The sequence below is a fragment of the Sinocyclocheilus grahami genome, unplaced genomic scaffold, assembly GCF_001515645.1.
Source record: "Sinocyclocheilus grahami isolate Dianchi unplaced genomic scaffold, SAMN03320097.WGS_v1.1 scaffold36.1, whole genome shotgun sequence".
Taxonomy (NCBI): domain Eukaryota; kingdom Metazoa; phylum Chordata; class Actinopteri; order Cypriniformes; family Cyprinidae; genus Sinocyclocheilus; species Sinocyclocheilus grahami.
Genome location: NW_015505215.1, coordinates 3,374,788 through 3,401,637, shown reverse-complemented (window position 1 = coordinate 3,401,637; position 26,850 = coordinate 3,374,788). Strand labels below are relative to the sequence as shown.

Here is a 26,850-nt window from a genome sequence, read left to right as displayed (position 1 = left end):
ACTGCTCTTGGGTGCCCAATAACTCATTAGGAGTGTAAATGGCCAGAAGCCCTGGGGACTCCCTGCTGAGTGCAATTTACAGCTAAAACAAGCACCGCATCTCCAGTCCACACTATTAGGGCAGGCTGACCGTGTTAATACAATTTGTTTTGTTAAAGTTTGAAATTATGAAACTGCCATTTTAGTCCCTCTGTGGCATTAGCAAATGCATCAATTATGCTTGCAGAGGGCTCTGATCACCCCGCTGCAACCAACAGGGATTTCATAATGGCTGCGCTATTGTTTGACATAAGGATAACAACGAGAACCTCGACGCAGGATGTCAGAGCCAGCCAAAAACAAAAAGGCCAGCTTTCTTTAAAAGGAAAAGTTCACCCAACAAGAGAGTCATTTATCACCCTCACGTCATTCCAAACCTGAATTTAACAATTATCCTGGCTACTCTTTTTCATATAATGAAAATCAAGGTACTCTTGGGCTGTCAAGATCCAAAATGGCAAATAAAAACGAAAAAGCATTCTAAAAATGCTCCATATGAATTGCATGCTATATTTTTAATATTTATTCAATGACACTGATAATTATTTTCATGTCATGGACAATAACCATTAAATGACTGATATTAAAATTCTACACTACTGTGTCTAAATATGTTAAAAATAAAACACTAAAAATTGAAATCAGTTGTTGCTACCGGTGAATTTAGGCGTCACAACATTATAATATCAATATACAAATTTTATTTAATTTGAAATTAGCTAAATAGTACATAATTTAAGAAATTATTAGATACAATTGTTACCTTAATTTTGAGTGTAAGATGATGGCAAAAGTCATTGAAATCTAAAAATAAGGAAAATATTCACAGACAATTAAGTATCCAATATCAACACTGTATATGTATCCAACACTGACTGATATGCTAAATTAAAAACAGAAGCATCTAACATAATCCGATAAAATATAATGAATATATAGTGCATGTCAACATGTAGTGCAAATATAATTTTAACTGTACAAATAACTTATTTTGATCTGTTCCTCAAACAGAGGTATGAAAAGACTTGAAAAAAAAATGCCCGGGGATTTTTCTTTTGTGCTGCTCAGAAGAAAGTCATACAGAACAATGTGAAAGTGAGTAAATGTTGACATTCATTTCCAGGCAAACTATTCCTTTAAAGAGTAAGAGCAGAAGCACAAGAACACACATGCTCACTAGAGCGAGAGTAAGCACTTGCCATGTTATCTGCGCACAGCCATTACACCTTTGTAATCTCAGTCGGCAAGTAATCAATGACTTAACAACTCACCCTCAGCTCGTTTTAACAGCCCGATCCCCCCCAATCTCCATCTTCTCTACTGCCCCTGAGACCCCCCTCCCCTCCCCCAGGGTCCTCTCCACCTGCGATAAAATGTGCCTGTGCTCCATTGAAACCCCTCTCTACATTACAATCACGTAGATTACAGTCTCACTTTGAGACAATCAATGGCCTCCCAGGAGTGGGCGACTGGCTAAATGAACATGTGCAGCTTCCTTTTTACAGGCCTGGTCAATAGGCCTCCTTTCTACAATGGAGGCCTTTTCCTCAACCAGCACTGACAACAGCAACTGGCCTGTTGCCTTCCCTTATGATGGTCAGGAAAGTTTGTTTTAAAAAAGTTTTACAACTTTGTGTTGTAAGCAACTGAGTAAGAAATGCTACATTTATCTGAGGCTACTTCACATTCAATTTTAACTTGAACTTCAAATCATTAAAATGTTAAAGTTCCTTACATTTATTGTTCTTCACTCTAATCAGTGGTGAACTTGAACAACACAGGTCAGCAATGCCTAGCACAGACTTGTGTCCGATATTTTTTTACATTTTTTTTCTATATTGGCATGATATATTTTTTATACTCATATTGCCAAAGCATGTGCATATAAATGTTCAAACTAAAATAAAAATAGTACAAAACCACATATATAAATTAATAAAGAGGGAAAAAATAATAGAAAAGATAGAAGTGTAATTGACTTAGAAGGGTAAAAGAAGGTCAAATAAAAGGACAATGTAAATGAAAATAATAATAACAGTGGGGTGTAATAACAATAATAAAGCACATTATTCATTTAATTTCCATTTCTGTAAAATCACATCAAACAACGTAACTAAAATATATTTTTTAATGAGAAAATATAATTTCAATTTATATACTACTATTTATATTCAGTAATTAAGTAAAAACATTTCTCTTGTTACTAAACATTTCTATTTCAAATAAATGCTGTTCTATTGAACTTATGAGTTATCTAATCATGTGACACTAAAGACTGAAGTAATTCCTGATGAAAATTCAGCTTTGTCATGACAGGAATACATTACACTTTAAAATTTATAACAATTTAAAATAGCTGTTTTCTGTTTTAATATCAGTTCGCAATATTGCCGTTTTACTGTATTTTGTACCAAATAAATGCAGCCATGGTTAGCATAAGAATTCAAAAACATTTTAAAAATCTTACTAACCTCAAACGTTTGAACAGTAGGTACAGTATATAAAAAAATAACATTGCCAGCTGAGCAAGATTCAAACTTGTGACCTCTTGCACTGCACCAGGATGCAAATCATACTGTTTTTTTTTTTTAGAAGGGTAGACCATTCATGTTTCAAACTGCATGAAACAGATGGACATGCAATGGCTAAAATTGCATTTTTCCCTTGCGGAGCGGTCAGCCTGGAGGCGTGAATACAGTCCACATGTAGCCACTACCCATGAGTTCAAATGTCCTTATGGTGACAAACTGTAAAGAGGACAATTCAGCAAATGTCAGATGGAGCTTACTGCCTCTATCAATCACTTTACTCTCACACACACACACACACACACTCACACACCTCCCTCTCTATCATCAGGACCCATCTCTCTTTCGCCTCTTCTCCTGAGCAATGGCCCAGCAAATTTCCTGGTTCACTTCACTGAAATGTGACAAATACAGTGTGACATGAAGGGAGTCCAAGCTCCTCAGTCTCGGAGTCTCGCTTACAGTGTTGGGCCACCTCTCCGCTCATGGACACCTCTCAATATCTGCGCAAGGCTCTATAAACCTGCATGTGAACGCTTGGTGTCAGCAAACAGCAAATCAACTAAGCGGAACTTCTGTAGCGAGTTGTGTAGTGAGAAAACATCAGTCAACTCTCTCAGACAGGCAACAAACACAGGCGAGCGCACAGATCCCAAATTAAAGCATTCAGCAGTTATGAGCGAGTACAGATAATCAGCACAAAATCTTTCCACTCCGGTTTGGCTTCATTTGAATTTTGGACATCTTCAGGGTATAAAATCTAGGTCTCATAATTAGTTGATTTAACCTTAAAGAAATAGACTTCAAAAGTTCACGGCCTGATATGTTGGCCCAGTGCTTGCAGCGGACAAGAAAAATGAGCTGTGATCCATTTTAATGTCCTACTCTGTAAAAGGTTTAAAAATGACCTCCGATCGCTAACGACAATGAGAAACACTGAGCTCTGGGTAAAGGTGCGCACCACAGATAGGAATTAGCTAATTAAATATTTAATTTCCGAATTTCTCAAGTGACTTTTCTCCCCTTAAATCTTTAATGAAGATTAAACATTCCTAACAAAGATTAATCAACAGTCCTTAAGATAACAATCAGGGTAGAAAAGAGGTGTAATTGGTCCATGGTTCTATCACAGTCTCTTTACAACATGCACACACACACACACACATATAATGCAAACAAATTGTCAGCAAATTGTACAGAAAGTCTGTGAAGCATTTCGAATTTGTGAACCTTTTTGAAACGGTAAGTGTAAGTGCATACTGAGGAAACTTTCTTCATTACCGAAACATTGCTATATTTGGTATTCTTAGCCGGGGTGCAGTTGGAAACAATTTGGAAATACCAAAACAGAAGAGAAAATCTGTCCGTTTTGAAAAGCACTGGGCATAAATGAAGGTGACATGTGAGGAAATGGAAATTTGCTCATTTATTTGTGTCTTCTAGTGTGTGACAGACCATGTATGTTAATGTCCTCCTCAGTCTTCAATCAGACAGTAGATTGGGAAACTGATAAAATCTCGGTATTAGTTGAGAATATTGCAAAACAGCGAGCCAGATCGAGACACAAATGGAGAGAGAGGGAGAAAGAGAGCGAGACAGACGGCTGTATGACTTCAGAATGAGGTAATGATATGCTGAACCGTTTCACACCTTGATTTTTGCAATTTTACATTTTCTCCATGCACTTATTAGAACTTTTTAGCATTTAAGCACAGTTGCTCGCATATGACAGATTGCATGTTCTTCCTGTTCTCATGTATTTTTTGTATGTATGAGCCTATGAGGAAGACTATTAACTGCTTAACCACACCATTTATTCATTTGGGATTATATTTTCCATCCACTAATAGATGGTGTTCAGATTGGTTAGGCAATTTTTTTCCATCAAAGAATCTGATTAAAAACAGCCAATCATCTATTAGTGGACTGGAATAAATAGATGTATCATTGGTCAAAAATAGTAATATATACACTGATGAGCCAAAACATTATGACCACCTGGCTACTATGCTGTTGGTCCTCCATGTGCTGCCAAAACAGCACCGAGCCACCGAGGCATGGACTCTATAAGACCTCTGAAGATGTCCTTTGGTATCTGGCACTAAGATATTAGCAGCAGATCCTTCAAGTGCTGTAGGTTGAGAGGTGGAGCCCCTGTGGATTGAACTTCTTGTTGGTCCAGCACATCCCACAACTGGATTGAGATCTGGGGAATTTGGAGGACAGGGCAACACCTTAAACTCCTCATCATGTTATTCAAATCATTCCAGAATGTGTTCAGTGTAGGTGCATTATCCTGCTGAAAGAGGCCACATCCACCATGGAAAACCCCTGTCATGGAGGGATGTACCTGGTGTGCAACAATGTTTAGGTAGAGTTGAGACCTCTACATTTTACACAGAGTTTTTTTTTTGCTATTGTGGGGACATCTCCATGCCTCTAAACATGACGTGGCACAAAACGAAATGTGATTAGTTGCTTTACCTGTCAGTCATATGGCCTCTTGGGCGCTCCTTAGCCATTCAAAGTGGCCAAGGTTCCCAGACCTTCTGCCGTCAGTCTGAAGGTCTGGCTACGCAAGATTAAATACGAGAACTAATCGTTTGCTTACATCTAATCTACCTAGACCTTAATATGTGGGCTTGTTAGGAGATGGTCAACAATATTCGCTTCACCTGTGACTGGTCATAAAGCTTTGGTTCATCAGTGTGTGTATATACAGTATTTTTTGACCAACCAACCTGAGTTTGTAAATCTAATCTCAGAGTAATTCAAAATGCATATGCATTGTCTTCATGTTATATTAAATGATTCATCAGTATTTCATAGCATATGCACTTTCAAAATTTGTGTCCATGTGTATTCAGTAAAGCAAATACTACGTTTTTCAACTGTCGTTCACTCGCTTCACCTGTGACTGGTCATAAAGCTTTGGTTCATCAGTGTGTGTATATACAGTATTTTTTGACCAACCAACCTGAGTTTGTAAATCTAATCTCAGAGTAATTCAAAATGCATATGCATTGTCTTCATGTTACATTAAATGATTCATCAGTATTTCATAGCATATGCACTTTCAAAATTTGTGTCCATGTGTATTCAGTAAAGCAAATACTACGTTTTTCAACTGTCGTTCAGTGTGCCAAAAAAAAATTCTCGTCTCGCACGTCATGTTCAAATCATACCAGCCAATGCTCATCACACGCACAAACTCCTCATACAAGCTCGCACACAAATATACACACACACACATACTTGCAAGAGGCTCAGGGAAAGAGCTGACTTAACAATTTTTCTCCATTTCACAAAAGTAGCTGCGCTGGTGTCAACATGATGAATGGGGGAATGTGGAGAGAGGGTGCACACTTTCTGTAGGGTAGATGGCTCCTCCTCAATGCCTGTGCCCGGCACAATATACCAATGAAGGGCTGAGGAACAGCGCTATAATGAGCACTAACATGTGTTTTCACAACACAACATCAAAAGCCTCTTGCATGTACAAATGTTTTGGAAACAGTCTCTGCTCCCAGACAATTATTGGACTCTCCCGCTTGCGTCTTCTGCATTACATGCATCGCTGCCTGCGCAGTCCCCACATACATAAATAAGCTCCTCTGCTGCTTCTTGTGCCAACATGTGCGGAAATGGAAGGCAGGCTTTTAATTGTTTAGCGATGAAGTTATCACAGCAGCAACGATGCTGAGAGAATTAAACGGGAGGACAAAATTAGAACCACTGACTCCAGCACTATCTAGGGCCGTAAGCTGGCATAATGTAGTGTTTGGAGAGGACACTCGCCCTCTTAGGGATCGGTTCCTTAGCCAGCCATCCGGCTTGTTCCACTAATTTACTCATTTATATTTAGCTTAGTCTTCTTCTACAGTTTATACAAAAAAAATTACAGCGACGTCCACCAGGAGGTCTACCAACTATTAATAAGCAATAACTAAAAATAATTAATAGCATTATCAAAAGAAAAACAACAAATCTGTGTTCGTTTGAGCAAATAGCTCAACAAATGGCATGAGTTTGGGGCTAATTGTCTTCTGATTAATGGAAGTGTTCAGGAAACCTGTTTGAATACAGTATTTTTTTGCAGTTCAGAAGTCTCACTAGATATCCGTCTCTTGTTGTGAAGAGAGACTTTTTGAATCTTGGCTCAATTGAGAACAACTTATAGTTGTATAAACGCAATGAGAACAGCAAAATATGTTCTGTGATGTTCTACAAAAGTGTTTTTATTATTTGTAATATAAAAAAAAAAAAGTGAAATAAGTTAAATATTAGTAAATAGCATAAAAAAAATAAATTACCTTTATAATATGTTTAAAATGCGTAAAAACACTTTTACAAAGATTTTATTTAACAGAAAATTCCTCTCAACTTTTATGAACGTAAATTATAAAACTGATTCAAGATCAATTACAACCATACATTTAATACAGATTCTTATGTTACCTTGGGATCCCCACAACTACAGACATCGTAAAACGCTTCAAAGCAGAATGATTAAGCCTGGTTTGCACTGCACTAATTCAAAACAAAAGATGTATAGGTCTCAAACACCCATCAGTAGTTTAAACCTATAATCTTTCAGTTTCCAACTCAGATCTTCAACCAAGAGGTTACAACACCTATTAGGAAAGGTCTGTGCTGCCTTTTGTTGAAATCTCTCTCAACATTCAGAGAACCTCAAAACGATTCACACGGGTAACTTCATGCCATACGGGTGCTAAAAGGTAATGCTGGAAGCAAATACCACCCCCCGCCCCTCTACCAATGTCCCTCTCCCCCCTTTCCGCTTCTATGCGAGGAAAAAAAAGGGAATTTTATGACTCCATTTTTGCTGCGGCCATTAAACGGGTGAGAGAAGGATTAACGACCAGCCCCAACATTTTACAGTGTTTGATTGAAACGATGCATGACACTCAGGGAATGTCGACTCGTAGACAAAGTAGAGAGAAAGAGATTTGAAAATGTCAGCAACTCAGCAGAGAAAAACTGTAAACTTGTCCAGCTGTCCCGAAACTTGTGTGTTTAGAACACCTCAGTTTGTCTTTTCCTTTCGTCTGGATCAGTGCCGCGTGTTTACTTATGTGTTGCAGACTAAAGGCATCTCTGGAGAGCCTATTGTTTGGGGTGTCTAAATCTTTTGAAGGCTGGATAGCGTGGGAGAGAGGATAGATAAATGTTTGGTACCACCTGCTGGACAGTAGATGTCACTTTGGAGAAAAATGAAGTGAAAATGAACAACAGATTGCAGTGCGGCTGCTTCTCGTCTCTCCTGGACCAAGTAGGTGGAACTGGGTGTGCAAAAGCGGTTCGTAATTCTCCCTCTGGGACTCTTACAGTCTTAAAGCTTCCAGTCGTATAATTTCAGGCTACTATGTGCAACATTTGACAGTAAAAGTTGGATTAATGCTAAGCACATTACAACAAAGAACTTTAAATGAAGCTTATAACCTAAACGGATTTGCCACAATGTAATGAATTAATGCTGAGTGAAAGATTTATGCAAATCTGCCATAATGCTATATCAAACAAAAGCAATACTAAGTTAAAAAATAAAATGGCGCACCCAAATATGATCAATATGCATTTCTGTAAGACATAACTGCTAACGCAGACTGTGGGCCAGTGTTACACTATCAATCAGCGGGGAACCATATCAATTTAAGCATTTAAAAGCAATGACATGAATCACCTCTATTCATTATATGATGTGCCCATGAATCGAAGATTCAAAAATTAATCTTTGCAGCAGAGCTGTGCGAGGTGGAAACATATGAGCTGAAATGCTCAAATCAATAACTGCATTATTCTTTTATAGCCTCAAGACAGTGATGCATACAAAGCCACGAATGGGTCGTTCTGATCATCCTAGAAGCTCATCAGAGGTTGAGGGGCTTCTTTTAGAAGACATGACTGCTTACGGTTTCACTTTACGTAGTATAAACATTGAAAGACTGTGTTTATCAGGCCAAAAATCCATTTGAACTTAGTTACGGAAGGAAATTTCAACAGGAAGGAGAAAAACAAGCTGTTTCAGGAGATATTTTGCAATAGTGTGGACATTACCAGCGCTTTGCCTGAAGTGGGCATCAAGAGCAATGTGTTTGGCATTAGGTCCAATCCAGTAATGGACAATAATTCAGCTGCCACTAGGGTTAAAAATGACTTCCTGGCCGGTTAATACACCATTCCTCCAAACGTTTCCACTGAATTCTCATCATGCTCATTCCCTGCTTCCACTAGGCCTGTTTTTCCAGCGATTTTAATTGTAATGAGCCCATTGTACGCTGTATTGGGCGAGATGAAGGGCTCATTATCCTCATAAACAACACCCTGTGCGTCCTTTGAGAGGCCTCAAATCAGTGTGACGAGTACCCTCAACCCTCGCCCCTCTCCAAACACTCAGGCACTGCGGGCTTAATAATGCAACACTGCGCGATTATCATTACGGGCTTTTTTTCTCTGTTAATTTTTGATGAGGAACTAGTGGAGAAACATCTCTAAAAGCTTAAAGAACATTAACCACAAGGAAACACATAGCTTTGACTAATTATATTACCGCAGCAGGTTGGGAAAGGAGAAATTGTTTAAGCCCAGCACATCTACAATAATTTGCAAGGAACTTTGCAAGCAAGATTCACTTGCTTTAGAATTTAGGTTTACAAATTGGAGACATACTTAACTTTTTTATTAATAATATGAAATTAAATCTTAAATGAGGGGATGAACACTGTTTAGACGAATAGTCCACCCCCAAAAAAAGAACGAATTCATCATGAATCAGATTGAATCAACTGATTCATTGAAAAGATCCAACTCAAACTAGCAAATCATTCAGGACATTGCTAATGTTTTATCACTAGATTTTTTTTTGTGAACAACAAAAAGTTAAACTTTAAAACACAGTTTCAGCAGACTTGGAATATAGTGTCATGGCCAAATGTCAAATTAACTTTTTTTTTTGTGCATTTTTGGTGCTTTTTTGTTATTTTGGATCTTGACAACCATGGTCACCATTTACTTTCATGATATTAAAAATATTAATTAAATCCAGGATGTTCCTCAAAAATCCATATTTTGTCTTCCACACAAAAAAAATGTAAGTCTCACAGCCTTACAGGATGAGGTTAAGCAAATTTTGGCGGGGGTGGGAGATTTCCTTTAATATTAAACAAGCCTGACTTTACGCTGGTAATCAAATGATCACAGAATATAACGCATCACACGTATCACAGCATGTCAACCACACCGCAATCATTTCTCGTCTGTATGACAGGGGATAGGCTAAGATTAACTTCCTGTTTGCACCTCCTCTGAGCAACTGACAGAGAGACATCTTTCGATAATCGATGTCATGTCTCCATGCTTCAAAGAATCTCCAATCCTGTCCAAGAAGCCTTTTAAAACATCAAAACTTTCTAATTAAAGGCGTGTCATTGCGATTCTGATTTGAGTCTTGTGATTTGGCCAGAGGGGCTCCTGATGAGAGCAGATACAAGCCAAACAGTCTCGGGTGTAATTATGATTAGAAAGCCCTCATCTGAAGAGCACTCATAAGGGTGAGCGTGAGAAAAAAGCCCCTTTATAACCAAAGTGTGGCTGATATTGCCTTCAATGGCATTTACAATGACACGCCACAGCAAGGCAAGTAAAACATCACTACCAAAAAATGTTAATTTTCTCATCATTTACTCTGTATGTCTTTCCAAACCGTTTGCCTTTTTCCTCGGCAGAATACTGCAGAAAGTATATGGTGACCAGGGTCAGAAATTAATCAGGGCTCCCAAAATCAACAAAAATGACCCCAAATAATTAAAATGTGGGGGCAATTAATGTCTCCTCTGTTGTTATCTGTTATCTAACATTTTATATATTTCATAATATCTAGACTTAAACACTATAGACCAGTGGTTCTCTTTTAAGATGACTTAAAGTAAGAGAAAATTATTCAATTTGGTGTGTGTGTGTGTTTTTATTTTTATTCATTCTCAACAACTTGTTTGCCAAGCTCTAAAATATTAGAAATTGTAAGGAAAAAAATAAAATTTTTGACATACTTAGTCTTTCAGTATTTGACATATATAGACAAGTAAATAATAGCTAGACGAAAATAAGCCCTTATAAAATGTTTAAAATGCTCGTTAAAATATTGCCCATTAATAAAAGTCTTAATTTCTGACATTGATGGTGAACATGGATGGGAAGCAAGATTTCCAGTGAATAACTTACATTTCAGTCTGTTCCTCACACAGAGCCATCATATGATTTCAAATGACAATATGATTATTATTATAGAATAATTTTTATTATTATGATGCTTTTATCATGGTTTTTTTTGCAGATTGACAGCATTGTTCACCATCGAATTTCACTTTATGTAAGAACGCACTGTGAACATTTTTCAAAACTTCTCCTTTTGTGTTTGACTGAAAAAGTCAAAAGTCACAAGTTTGAAACGACATGAGGGTGAGAAAATTATCACAAAACTTTCAATTTGGGGTGAGCTGTCTCTTTAAAACCTGTTGCACAGTAACACTGCAAGAGTAAGCACTGAGTAAGCACTCTTTTGCATATTTCTCCTGGTTCTCAATATTTTACAGCATGAATTATAATATTCTGTTCTTTGAAGTCTCCAGTAAGGCTTTGCTTTGACTGTGAGCAATTCCAAATGTATATTTTCCTCACGGCACGCTGGCACACACCCCATCTGCCGTGATTTAGGCCTAAAACAAACAGCTCAAACAGGCAGCAGTGGATACAGTGGATGCCACTATCCACCAAGGTAACCGAGTTAGGATTGAGCGCTTTCCCGGCAATTGGATTTCCATTGACAGATCCGTAGAAGCTGCAGACGTACAGAAACAGAGTGGCGAGGCAGTCAGGTGCTATCTTTGCTTTTTCACCTCTCTGCTTTTTGAAAGTATCTGACCAGAAAGGGCTGATATCTGCCTCAGTACTCGAAAAATGTAAGTCAAATGTCAGTCGAACTTGGACGTTTGTATTTGACCATCTATGCCGAGTGATTTATTTGAGCCTAAGGAAACACGGTGCACAAATTATGCTTTGCTAAGCGCTTTAAAGAACACTATTTTAGAGGGAGTGAGTCTTTGACCTTGAGGATCTTTGTTAGTCTTGGATCAGATGGTCAGTTTAATGCTGATTTCAGGACGTTTACAGTTACAAAATACCAGTGCCAGACCCGAGCCAGGTCTATCATTTCATCTCATTACTCAGTTGTCACAAGGGATTTTTCGCTCTCTCTGTCCATTCTGTTAATGGCATCAATGGCCCTTCACCTTGGGAGCGCAGAACTCAAAATATGGGGGAAAAAAGAATGAATTTGCCCTTACCAAGTAATATTTAATAAAAAATTAAAAAAAGTTTGGTTACTGAAAATTACTTGTTATTCGCTTAAAAAATATTATTATTATTATTTTAAAGGTTGTTTACTGAAAATTATTTCATCTGATACAGCAGATATTGTCATGTTTTGAGAACTTATTTAACATGGGGGGAAAAAAAGAAAAACATTTAAAAAAAATGTATGTTGCGTGTTTGCAAAATTACTATGATAAACAAAGTCCTATATTTGGCAGAATATATTTGCACTTTAAAAACAGGCGTAATGACAGCAATTCATCAAACATTTACTCAGCGGAAATACTACTGAGAAATAAATGATTTTGGCAGGATGATAAACTCAGTCGTGAGAGAGATTTGTAGATAATCAGACAAAACGGGCAAAAATTGCATGAATAATTTGTTGAAACGAGAGTGAGACAACCGCACTGTTACACAGCGTGCTCCAGGGGTTGGAGTGTCGTCGTCTGTGGAGACGTGGCTGAATTTGACTAATGCCTCTCTCGCTGTGAACAATAGAGACGAATGTTACTTTAAATCCGAAATACTTAAATCCAGCTTTCGATGACTCCAGGCAAATATCATTAATCAAGCGGGGCCTACCTCGCTCAGCACGCGCGTGCACGACCAGATGATGGTTTTCCCTGACTCAATCCATCACGTACGTGTCGTGAGCGTGGGCCCTCGTACCGGCTGAGAGCCTCCATGTAGGGGCCCCGCTAAGTGAAAGAGTTACAACAGCTGTACCTGGTGCTGGTCGGTGCTCTCAGAGCGGCCCGGCTCCCCACTTAGAATGTCATCCGGCTCATTTTAAAAGAGCGTCACGCCATGGAGCCCCTCGTTTGATGTATCGTTCCTCATCTTTACAATTTTGGGAATAACAGGTCTAACTTATCAAATTGGCACCTGAAATCCCACCGCTTACAGTTTTAGCACATCATGTGTGGGGGTGATGTCATCCTGTGACAGCATTTCCTCTTCTCATTACGGGACATTTTTAGACAGGCCAATAAAAATGAGAAAGGGGGCCGTTTTAGAATATCCTATTTGCCTGAAAATGAATCAAGTTATCTCAAATTATTTCAGCACTAAGTTGTGCGCTGAAAACGCTGACGCGGAATAAGTACATTTCCGCCTCTTTCAAGAAGTAAAGACCACTCTATGTTCACCACAGGCCTTGGTCGTACATAATCGTTCTTATTGTCTAAACATAAATATTTACTGCAAATGGCATTGTGATGTTTGGCAGAAAACGTGCCCATTTTGAAGACAACATGAGGGCAAAAAAAGGGGGAAAATGCTATTGCTGTTTGTGAGTAATATTTAATTAATGACTTTCATAAATAATGAATAGAGCGGATGTAATTGCAGATGTTTTTATGATGACAGGCTTGGCTTCACTGGGCTTTTTTTTCTCCTCCCTCTTTTCAATTACCATCCAGAACAGGGTGAGGCAGAGAGAAGAAATGGAGGGAAAGAGAGAGAAAGAGTGAGGAAGAGAAGAAGTGAGAGAGAGAGAGGCTGGTGGAGGCAGAATTAAAGAGGCTTTTTGTCGCGTTTAATATCAATTCATTCCATGGACTGCTGACACAGGCAGTCCAGAGAGCCCAGGATTTATGGCTCCCTCTAATGGGCATGCTCAGAATCAAAGGCCTGTCGTCAGCACTACTTAAACCACTCCTCTCTCACTCCCTTGCGCCGGCCCTCTCCTCTCCACTCCACTTTTAAAGACACACGCTCATTTACAGCTCTACAGCAGCAGTTCTCAACTATTTTGTGGCAGGAGCCAAATTTTAACCCAACACAGCACCGAAATTTGAAACAAGCAATTTATAGTAATTTCTCTTATCTAGTATTGTCCGCTTTTAAGGATAGCGATATGTCACACAACCTGTCCATGTTGGCTTCTGTCTAATTTGGCGAGCTTCAACAGTGACAGATGACACCGTAGAGTCTGATATTAACAAAAAGCCGATTCATTTTTCTATCCTAACAATGCAAAATGATATGGTCACATGCATTTTATTTTATTTTTTGCATGGTTTTATTTCTGCAATTGAGAACCACATCTGTGAAGGGCACACTCAGTCTCGCACACACACACACACACACACACACACACACACACACACACCAGACCAGACCAGACCAATGCGACTGCGTTAGTCATTTTGGTCTTATAAGGCAGCTTTGCATTGCTAGAAGAAAAGTTAAGATCAGTAAGGTGCACTTCAAGTTAACTCAGATTCTGTTTAAGGGCACAAGTAAAATTATGTCTAAATTAGGTCTCATTCACCATACATTCAAACATTTGTGGGCAAAACTTGTATGCAAACATTTTCAAACAAAATTAAAGATCTATGAATATCACACTTTCTAAATTCAGACCACACCACTCCCTGTCTATCTCTCTATCCATCTATCTACATCTACTTTTCATAGATGAATAAAAATAAGAGTTTTATTAATATACATAGATTTTGAATGTGATGGAAAATCGTCAATGTTTGCAGACATGTATGAAATTTGTATGTAAATATTAATGAATGAGACCTAATCTCTATCTACCAGGTTTCTAGTAATGTAACTGATCCACAGAGGAAACACCCCAGACAGACGGAAAACAACAATGACACTGAGACATACAGCGGATAAGGATGATATAGGAGAGAGAGAGAATGCCTGTAAATGTAAATGGTGCAAAAATATGAAATCCATTCCATGAATTGAAGAGTCAGACAAAATTTCAATCCAACCTTTGCTTACAGCACAATTCACTCTTGAAAGAACATCTAACTCAAAACCAGGAAGATCATGAAACTGTATATTGAGGGGTCACCAGTAGCAGTCAGAATCATTTGCTGCCACTAGGCAAGAGGAAGTGAAAAATAAATAAATAAATGAAATAACATTTAAATACATACAAACATACAATTTAACAATATGAGTTTAAGATATATTAGTCTAGTAGTACAATTTTTGCTAAGCATGAAAGAGGACCTGCAAGGAAAAGAGAAGCTTTGACATTTCGTCCAAGAGTTTGGAGCAACAGGAGGGCGAGTTAATGATGGCAACAAATACGTGACTGAAAGAAATAGTTCAGCCAAAAATGAACATTTGCTGAAAACTGACTCACCCTCAGGCCTCACAAGATGCAGATGAGTTGGTTTTCCTCATCAGATTTGGAGAAATGTAGCATTAAAGCGGTGTAAAGCTGTGCGCTTTTGGCCAGAACACCAGTCCATAATTCATAATAACGCTTTCTCCAGTGAAAAGTCCATCCCCTGTTGTCCTCTCTCATCAAAATCCACCAACATATTAGTTTAGAACTGTTTTGGACTGTTTTTGCTTGTAAATGGTGCTTGATTTTGTGCATCTCTCTCTCTTGATTCAGACTGAACAACTTTTTCATTGGAGAAAGCAATATTATGGATAGTGGACTCATATTTTAGCATTAAAACTATGACATCTTAATGATGGATTTGTTTATTACAAACACAGCTTTTCACTTCAAAAGTCGTTAACTTATGGACTGGAGTCATGTGGATTATTGTGATGTTTTTAGCAGCTCTTTGAACTCTGACGGCACCCATTCACTGCAGAGGATCCACTGGTCAGCAAATGATGTCATGCTAAATTTCTCCAAATCTGTTCTGATAAATGAACAAACTTATCTACAGCTACACCCACACAATGCATCTAGACAAATATTTAGTGCAGGACCTCAACAAACACACTGACCTGCCCAACTGGGGGTCTCCATGTACAGCTGTGGCTGAGCAGGTGGGGTCTCACTGCAACCAAAGAGGTGTCTGATTCCTACGGGAGAGAAAGACAGCAACACGTTTTGAGCCTGAGAATGAAAGCCACACAATTACATGCAAAAAACATTTAATTCCTCAAAAAGTGGTATTTTAAATTTCCTTTGAATTAAGAACGAAGCCCAGTCTACAATAACAAAGAAGGTGAGCTCCCAATTTACATTACAGATTGCTCTGAAATTCTTTATTTTTTAGACTTGTTTAAATTGTTTTTTTCATTTCATATGCCCTTGTTATGATAATGTGTGAGGGGATTGAGGAACAGTCAGAAGACCTGCAGGGTCCAGATAAGCTCAGAACCCCACCAGAACCACCAAATCCTCTGCATGTACAGCAACTGTGCTTCATGCTACGCTGGTGCTGAAGTGGCTCTGCCATAACATTTGGAGCACACACACCAGCTTGTCTGCTTCCACACATAGTTACAGATAAATAAAGCAAAAAAAAGGCACTCTTTGGATACGTAAACATGGAAGCTGCAAACGCACAAGGCATATATTAACCACAAACCCCTTCATGTCCTGTTAACCCTTTCAGATTGGAAACAGTTAAGTCTGATAGTTGGATAAGAAGGATAATTATTCTGTTGGTCTGACCCGGAGAGAAAATGGGCCTGGTGTCACTGTTAATTTAAAATCGACTGAACTAAGGCAGGTTTGGCTGTGTGTACATGATAGCAGGTGGCTTCAAATCACATTCTTATTTAGAGAAACACTGTAGTGAGTAAGAAATCACTTCACCCAGAGAAGTGTGAGGGAAGAAGAAGAAGAAAAAAGAAACGGGGAAAAAGATGATAATGCTGCAACTTTTACTTGGACACAGAAAAATATACAACCCAACAAACACGGGGCCCCAGAGAGTGAATTCAGCACTCTGGACAAAAGACCCTGTTAGAGCATTACCGTAATTACACGGCCGTAATGGCCTCTATTGCAGGCTATTCAGATTAAATATGCATAGTGCCCCGTCCATATCCACAGGGCTTGATAAAAGTGTTGTTCCTATGTGTCATTTAATTGTTAGCATTAATCTGAAATATAGAGCTAATGTGGTTATTGAAAACAGCACTGTGCCATGCTGGAATTGAATGTCTTTCTGTCCTTATTGCATATCATTCTTTCTTTAACAACTCACTCACAAATCATCCACATTTTTTCCCGTTACTTCTATTTGCCTCTTTTCCCATCACCCTTTCTGTAATTCTAAAAGTGACAGATCATCCAGAAATTGTGTCTCACACCCATATTAATTTTTTCTTCAGTGGAACTCAAAAGGATAAACTCTGAAACATGTGCTGGTTGCTCTTACAATAAATGAGGACTGAAACATTGAGGCTTCAAAAACAGATGAAAAGCACCTTAACAGCGGTGAAGTCTTTCGACGCCGTAAGTGAGAGAAACAAATTTGTGTTACTCTTCACTCAATTCAGTCCATGAGTTGAACTTGAGAACCGATTTGTGACAGAAAAATGCAGTTTTTGTGAACCAAATCAAATGATTCATTTGAAACGATCTGAAAAATCTTTACTTATCTCATGAGCATGCCAAGAAGAGCCAGACAGGATTTTTAAGCATTATAATGAATAAATACTTAAATATCTGTCTGTTTCTTTACAGAAAGTATGTTGTATGATTTCATAAGACTTGCGGGGGGAAAAAACTATATGGACCACTTTTATGTTGCTTTTCCATCCTTTTTGAAGCATCAAAGCATTAATCATCACTTATTGTAATTACATGCAAATGAAAACAGTGCTCTGAGTTTTCTTTTAGTAAAGTAATAAAGGGTTAAGAATAGATAAGAGTGAATAAATGATGAAAGAAAATGTTTATGTCATTTTTGGATAAACTATTCCTTTAAAAATGACATATAACCCTCTTTTTTCCTTCCTCCCAAAGTCCATTATCTCTGTGTCAGTCTATCTGAGAGAGGCTGTAGTTCTCTGTGGGGAAGTGTCTAATTTCATTCCGAGTGTTCCCCTCTGTGGTCAAGAGTAGAACTGAAACCCGGAGACGCAGGAAGTCTTCTGGGAAATCCAGTTCACTACAGACTCGGTGAGAATTCATTTCTGAAGAATTTCGCTTCGCTTGCCTAAAAACAAGCTCACAGGGTGGCAATAAAAAACAGAGGTCTCTGCATGTCAACAAAACCCTGAGCGTATTTGTGTCCATCCACCGAACCCAACGTGTATAAACACAAATGCTCCTTTCCGAAACCTAGCGAGATACCTACGGAGACAGCATTTTAAGGTGAAGGCTGTTTCAAAGGATATAAGCAATATTATAAGAAACCTCATTTGAACCAAATACTAAGATAACTTTGCATATATATGTATGTTTTGCAGGTAAGACAATGCCAGAATGCAATGTAACAAACTCAATGGAGGAAAAAAATCCATGATAGCAGACAAAAACAAACACATATTTAATTAAATACTGAACATTTAACTAAATATTTTTAGTACCCAGCATTTTTGTGTCGTATTTATTGTAAGCCAAGGCTATCCCATGAGGCCACAGGAGAAGATTTGTGAATGGCAGTTAAAGGTGGGGTAAGCGATTTCTGGTAGCCAATGTTGACATTTGAAATCACCAAAACAAACACACCCCTACCCCAAAAGGGTCTCGCCCCTATTTTGATAGCTCCGATTAATTCTGTGAAACAAAGCAAAACCAATGTTACACCGTGTCTACACTGGACGCGAGTGGCGCGGCGCGATAAAATACTATGGAACTCATTATAATCCGTGATGCTGTCCACACCATATATATATATATATATATATACACATTTATCTATGGTCTACACTGGATGTGGCGCGGTACGACACGACAAATCCCCAACAGAAAACTGATGCTGTGTTCTATTCATGACGTATTGACCAGAGCATGTGAGCGGAGCGGAGTGGTAATATTTCCTTAAGAGCGCAGAGCGCCTTTCTGAAGATTCCGCTCTGCTCGCTCAATATGCTCAGTGCCGCTCGCTCAACCCAGAATGTCGTTTGGTGATTTGCTTGTTCGAGACCCGAAACAATAGGTAGTCCTTCAGAATGTAGGCTAGATATAGGCAGCAGTAATTTATAATCTAATATAATGCACGCAAATTTGTTCTTTACAGAACGGAGCGGGATCTGAGCGGGAATTGGTTTACGGTGAGCGTGAGCGGAATATTAACGGAGCGCTTGCTTGGGCGGTTAGAGCGACTGAGTGGAGCGCACGTCCATAGAGCGGAAAACGTAGCGGAGCGTCGCTTCGCTCACATGCTCTGGTATTGACACATTTCAAATGATTTTCAACAGTCGCTTTGTCGTGTCCAGTATAGACAGACTTTAGCTGTTGCGGTGCAGACACGGTGTTACTCACTTATTGAGAAGAAACAAAGCAACCTCGGCGTCCGCAGGCCTTCCGCTCCTTGAGTTCTCTCCAGCGCTGGAAAGCTGATCTGATATTTACACGGGTCCTACTTATTGCCTTAAGCCTTCTTTTGTTCCACAGATGTTTTCCTCTTTTGTTTTTTATCCTCCATCTCTATCTTTCTGTCGCTCGGCTCGCTAATGTCTGTCCTGTGCACTTAACGCTCTCTCTCCTCCACATCATGAGTAGACACGCCCCTTACTGCTGATTGGCTACAAGTTTGTTTTGCTAGTCGGCCGAATCAGTTTTCTAAAGTGTTTTTGAAAAATCGCTTACCCCACCTTTAAGAGAGACAACTGAGGCTGGTAGGTCACATGACAATGACAACATGAAGAATGTAGTATGTCCAGATCAAATTCATACAACACAAATTCATACTACAGAACATACTTTTTTTAATGGTTGTGAAGCAATTATTCAAAAGAAGTATGTGCTCAGTGAGTATGTGAGTTTGGATGAAGCAAGTGAGTGAGCAGAGCATCCCAAATCATTCATTTAATGAGGTTTAATCACAGTTACGATGCCAACTTAGAAGACAGATGTCTGTGTAGGCAGCCTACTAGGTACTTCAAATTCGACAAATTTCACAAACGAAACTGTGTTTGAAGTGGGATTGATAAAAGTAATTCAAATTAAGGATGGAAGATAAATTTAGCTCATTTATAAGAATATCCTACTGGTGTCTGACGCATTAGCGTTTGCTGATATGCTAGTGCATCAGTGCGTCCATTGCGGTCTGACACTCAACCTTTTGAACAGGTATTGATGGATCGCAAAGGATCTCACGCAACAACAGAGACACACGCCAACACACACACATGAACAAAGCGTGTGTATTGATTTCATCCGAACAGAGCTCATATCTCACAGCTCTCTGTCTCCCTCCTACACTGTCTCTCTCTGCCTGTAATGAATTACCATTCACTGGCTCCAGTATTTTTGGGAACAAGGCCAACATAATTTGTTATTTCATCATAAGTAATTAAAAGCTGTTTCTTTTCCTGTTGTGTCAGAGCTGATTAATTATTTGGACCGTAAAAAGGCATAAATAACACAGAACTGAAGAGTGCCATGGAAAAAAAAACCCCATCACTCGGACTACATTGATGTCGCAAGCAAAAAGAAAATAGCATCCCACTAAAGTCTATTTGCCCAGCTATTTAGTTTCATACACAATAAATAAACCGTTGGCTCCTGTATGATGAGAATAGTGCAATAACAAATGTTATATCTCAACTATGAAAGGTCTGCAGCATGTAAGCAGACGAAGACTAGCCGTCTGACATGCGACAGGTGTAATGCAGACATGTGCATTTATTTCAACTGTTCACAGTTTGAATGTGTATTTTAGACAACATTTTGTCATGTGATTTTGCAAGCATGATTTCAAGTGAGATTTATGCAATTTCCCACGCGCAAAAGCGGCTGCGACAGTCTAATCACAGCCATGAGATATTGCTTTTCTTACAACTTAAACAGTGTTAATATTGCGTATCTTACATTTTTAGATGCAGACAATTTCCAGTTACTTTGCCCATATTTGCCCTGACAACGAAAGTAAGAAGTAAGTAAAACACTAACAACTGTTGCGCAATTCCAAGCAAACACACACAGAGCTGAACCATTGTTTTGAATGAATCTGTTGAGAAAATTATTCAGTGACTCTTTCATAAAGACAATGGTTTGGTTTCTGAATCAATCAGTGTTTTTGAATGACTCGGTTAACTGAATGATTCAATGACTCATTCATGAGAACAGTCATTGGTCTTGTTCCCAAATGAAATCACAATTTTGAACAAAGTATTTGAATCGCTCTCTGATAAAACTTGTCACTTGACGCCACTTACTAGTGTTTGTAACATGCAGTGTTACTGAAAATGTATCACCAATGTGCAGCTCAGTCAATAAACTCCAATAAATGACCAGAATTTTAACCTAACCTAAAAGAGCCTAATTAGAGATTGCAGACTTTAAATTCCATCTAACATTAAATAGACACATACTGTTGTAAGAATAAAGGGGTCAATGGTTTTCCTGCACCAAGCATGTTGTGTCTAGAAGGGATAAAGCTACGGCCGGAAAGTAACAATAAATTAAATTTGCTACCTATTAGATTGTGTTTTATTAACGTTTACACCTTCCCCAACCCTAAACCTACCCCTTACAAATTAATAATGCAAATACAGTAATTATTGTTGTTCAGCGTGACAAAAATTATGCAATATTGATGTGCGCATTCCCAGTGGCCATAGCTGTACCCCATCTAGCCCAAGCATGTGCCGTTAAGATGAATGGGAATGATAATGGATAAATTTATCCAGATATTATTGATTTTACTTACTTAAAATACCGTTGCCGATGAAGTTATTGGCACAAAACATGACAATAATAATTTTTAAAAATATAATAATTTAATCATGCCAATGGATTAAAATGCCGTTTTGGCAATCAATGAATAATTCTATATAATAGCAGACTGTAAAAATAAATAAATAAGAGGGGATACAAAACAAAAGAGAAATAAAAGTTCTTCAGCCAAAAGAGCTTTATGTTCCATTAGAGAGGCCATTTCATGTCAGAAACTGATGCTGAATTGATTTAGCAATACACGTTTTAAAAATCAGAAGACAGCATAATGCTTTTATCAGTTCCTTGTGTGCAAAAGAAGAAGTGAAGGATGTGCTTCTACATCTTTTCAACAGAGGATGAGAACATTTTGTGTGTGATGGGGGGGATAAAAAGTGGCCAGGGCAGTGGCACGGCATAAAAGAACAATTTAACTTTGTAATGCTGTGCCTGAATCCTTCTGGATTCTACTTGGCTTTGTGAAGCAGATTAGTTGAGCAGCTTTTACAGGCTTTGGTAAATAGAGTTGTAACTCCATTCATCCCCCATTCACAGAGTAAATATCCCCTTTCACACACATCAGAGCACAGTGGCACACACACTGACCTGGAAACACTTCTCAATTACAGACAAGCTGGAGCTCATCAACTCTTCCTACAGGGAGCCCGAATAGAGAGTCTGGACATAAATATTAAGCCTTGAACAGCCTGCTGTAATTTGATTTTCATACTGGGTCAATATATGAAAGCTGTGAGAGCTAATGTTCCTGTTCCGTATGGAGTTTCACCTCATATCGCTAGGCTGGGAATTTATGTGGCATGTATGTTTGCTTTCGCATGTGCTTGAGATTGCTTGTTGTAGTTTGAGCTTTTGTTGAAAGATTAGCTCATCTGAAAATGAAAAACCTGTCATAATTTACTCAGCTTCATGTCATTGAAAATCTGAATGACTTAATTTATTCTGTGAAACACCACAGGAAAACTGTACAGGCCATTTTTTGCCCATGTAATTAGAGACCATACTAAAGCTCCATAAATTGGGATGACTCATACACTTTGTGATAGCTTTATGTGAGGAAAAGAACATATTTTAAGTTGTTATTCTGTTATAATCTTCCACTCAAATAAACTTTCAACCTTACCGAGTTGAATTCAGGAACTGAATCAGTTAGAATTGTGAATGAGTGGTTCTGCGAACTGTAACTGATTCAAAAGAATGATTCTTTCACAATTCAGATGTCATTACATTGTCAAGATAATAAAAATGTAAAATAATGTGCATGACATGAAACGTTTTATGATACTTTTACGGTGCTCTGAGTCATTTTGTAGCTTGAAAGCTCAACTTATGCATGATAAACAGCATGAAAAAGAGCAGCATGAACACTATTCAAAATTTGTCCTTTTGTGCTCCACAGAATAATGAACATCATACAGTATTAGAACAACATAAGATTAACTAAATAATGACCCTCATGTTCAATTTGCATCAGACTTTCTAGTGTTTTTGAAACGGTTCCATTTATGATACGTTCATGGTGCTTTTGAGCCACTTTAAAGCTTTAACGCTTGCATGAAAAAGAGCAACCAGCACACTATTTTAGGAAAGTCTCATAAGAATGAAAGAATGACATAAGGGTAAGTAAATAATGACAGATTTTTCATTTTTGTATTAACTATCCCATTACATCTCTTTCTTTTGACCAGCACTGAAACTAAAATATGTCCGACTACCACCACAATGTTCCTCATCTCATATAGCTGTAGGTAAGCAGTAAATAACAGCTTTATCCCTGGTGAGTGGCTGAGATGTTTAAGAGCACAGAGCGGACTGCACTCTCACCAGCAGCCCTGCTGAACCACAAGTTGCAAATGTTAATGAGGATTCCCAAATGCCAGGCCACTCTGGGGACTCTGCCTTTAACCAAAACAGCAGATAAATAATACAATGGCCACCTATAACTACACTGGACACATGCAGCGAATGATGAAAAGGCCTCGGAAGAAGAGGAATGGTAGGTATTAAACATATAGACTTGACTGACTAGCCAATGCAATTGAAATCCTCCTTGTTCTGGTAAGCCGAAGTCTTCAAATTGACCTTCCTAAAATGAACACGAAACAGGATTTTCTATGGCGCATCATCGTCCTCCCTCATAACCGAGGTGTCGCTGTAGGTTTGCTTGGTTTTGATATTGCATTTGTTGGGTAAAAATATTGAATATACAGCTAATAGACATCTCCATTAAGATCCTAGTGTTGTCATTCCACTGCAACATGAACCCAATTTATGTTGGACAGAGAGGACTCTGGGAAATGGAACACTAGGACGTCTGATGCAAATTGAACATGAGGGACACTGAATATTAAAACAGGCAAACTACCCCATTGACTGAAAGTGGGGGGAGAGATGGAAATTTAAATGAAATACGGCCCGCCGTAAAAGGGTGAAAATACAGGACCAAAACAAAATCAACAAGTGAATAATTACCAACAACAGCTTGGTTTATTTCCAGTTTGAATTGATTTACTAAAACATAAATATACAATAAAAAGTAACAAGGGTGTAAAAGCATGTTGTTAAAAATTTATCATTTTTAGCAAAGAGAGTGAGACGTCAGATGGGATGTGCCTCTGATCATGAAATGCTGTTGGTTTACCATCGATGGCTTTCGTCAGAATTAGGAAAACAACCTGTGCTTGCTTTATAGAGGCAGATGAAAACAGGTTTTTATGATAATTATTCCGAAGCTGTGTGGATTTAGTGAGTTGTTAAAGTGGAAATCGAGACATCGTTGGAGGTAGTAAGACTGTCATCCTGTTTTCAATGGAATCCCACAGTATATCATTATATATTACGGAACGGCCGTAATTATGTTGTTGTTGCAAACGTGCGTTCTCTTCTTGAATATGGTGGCTGAACTTGACTTTAGTGTCATTAGTGGAGAAGTGCCATTTCTTAATGTTGGTGCCACCAAAAGCTCTTCATTCAAGCTAGTCTGATTTTTATTTTTATGTAAAGCCCTAAAATAATCAGTAATTTTATTCTTTACGTGCTTTGCCTTAGAAACCCAAAACACTTGGGCCTGTTTGGTTTCAGGACACGCATTAAACGTCACATTACAATACAAGCATTAAAGAAATAGTTCACCCAAAAATGAAAATTTGCTGAAAATTTACTCTGTAGATGAGTTGATTTTTTCATCAGAACAGATTTTGAGAAATTTAGCATTACATCATTTGCTCACCAAATAATCATGTGCAGCGAATGGGTGCCGTCAGAATGAAAGTCCAAACATCTGATTAAAAAAAAATCACAATAATCCACAAGTAATCAACACAACTTCAGTACATCAATTAACATCTTGTAAAGTGAAAAGCTTCATGTTTGTAAGAAACAAAGAAGGATTTTTTACATTTTGAACCTTCACTTAGGGCCAAAATACGAGCCCATAATCCATTACAACGCTTTCTCCAGTGAAAAAGTCAATCCCCTGTTGTCCTCTCACATCAAAATCCACAGACATATTTGTTTAGAACTCTTTTGGACTGTTTTCACTTGTAAACAATGCTTGATCTGTGCATATTTCTCTCCTGATTCAGATGAGACAACTTTTTCAATGGAGTAAGTAGAATTATTTGTGTTAATTGATAGACTGGAGACATGTGGATAACTTGTAGATTATTGTGATGTTTTTATCAGCTGTTTGAACTCTCATTCTGACGGCACCCATTCACTGCAGAGGATCCATTGGTGAGCAAGTGACATAACCTGTTCCAAAGAAGAAACAAACTCAGAGGGTGAGAAAAAAAAAACATTAAAAAAAAAGAGGCTTTTTTTTTTTTTTAACAATTCATGTCTTTTCAATTCTGATGCCAACACCTCAAAAAAAGCACACTTACAACCAGGCCTTTTTTTTTAAATCACGTCTTTTCAATTCTGATGCCAACACCTCATTGGATGTTCTCTTTAAGCAACCTATAATGTCAAAAAGTTCAGTTTGAATCAGTCCCTGCAAGTTAAAATCGAGAAACTTCATTCATTCTGGTGTTAAATGTGTGACAAATAACTGGAACTGAAATGACCTGCTTCATGTTCGTGTGCAGTGAAGCTGAATGTTTGATGTCTTTGCAACCTTTGTTGACCTGACCTGACTGCTTTGTACCAAGCCAAACGTGAGAACCACATAATGTAAAAGGTGATGTTATGGCAGCTATTACAGCCGTTTCTATGTGAGAAAGCTGTGGTGTAATCACACAACACAATGTACTGTACACAGCACACCATTTGTACAGTAGACAATTCCAGCAAAGAAGACTGCATGAGGGTAAATAAAGGATGAATGAAGTAAAACTAAATAAACCAGAGGTGCCTGTCACATTTATGTGCGCTTCTGACTAGACAAACGAAAGGGAAGTTCCTGTGAGAGAACAGAGTATGTAATTCAATGCTTAATGTGTGTGTGCATGTGTGTGTCGGATGAACAAGAAAGATGCAAGAGGTGCGCATCCATCCTCAGAGGTGAACTCGATTTCACGGGTTAGTGAGAGGGTGGTGTATTCTGGGGGGTGGGTGTTGTGCCTCGACTTTATTAAATGCTGTTGCAGATGACAGGCCTGAGCTCTTTTCACTCGCCACAGCTGCTGGAGGGTCTGCACCTCTGTATTTCCCCACTAAATATCCACTCAGACACAAGCTAACACATTATCAGCACTGCTTATGTGTGTATTTTAAGTTGGATAAACCAATTTACGCATTAAAGTTCTGTGTTTTACAGCAGTACAAGTATCAATAATTGCTAACGGAGCAGAATGAGATGCGCTAAACATGAACCCCTCTCACATACACATACAGTCATATATCAGACATTTATCACTGCTCACGTGTAGGATGACCACCCCCCAGGAGCTTTTAATATTTAATGTAAAGATTAATCAGCCCTCTCATTATTTTAATTGTTCTTCCTTTATCCAACCTGCCAGAGTTATAGATTACCCCCCGTAGACGCTACCAGCAGCTCCCTGGTTGGGGATTTATGGGTATTTTTGGATCAGTTAGCCTCTAGTCATATTTCACCATTTTCTGACGAGCCATTAAAATGTCCCAGGTAATTAAACAATGGACATCAAGTTCAGGTCTCTCCTCTTTATCAGGCGAGAAGCATGCTGGGATAAAAACTCCCTTGCTAGCGATTAGCATGTTTAATAAAAAAAAGCTCACAAGTGAAGACGTATAGAATATCAATACAGGAGTAGCGGCTGTGAGGGGATGATATATGCTTGTTAGTGAGTTGATAGAACATCATGGGATATCACATGGGATATATACACT

General features: G+C 38.4%; 1 protein-coding gene across 3 annotated transcripts in view; it reads right to left on the bottom strand.

The window, feature by feature from the left end:
- Positions 1 to 26,850, bottom strand: part of LOC107581581 (RNA binding protein fox-1 homolog 3-like) — a 396,539-nt gene that overhangs the window by 250,323 nt on the left and 119,366 nt on the right. For all 3 annotated transcript variants that reach the window (XM_016267198.1, XM_016267196.1, XM_016267199.1), the window contains exon 3: positions 15,681 to 15,758. In XM_016267198.1, the coding sequence (XP_016122684.1) occupies positions 15,681 to 15,702 (22 nt within the window). In that variant the 5' untranslated portion in view covers positions 15,703 to 15,758. The remainder of the gene's footprint in view (positions 1 to 15,680; positions 15,759 to 26,850) is intronic.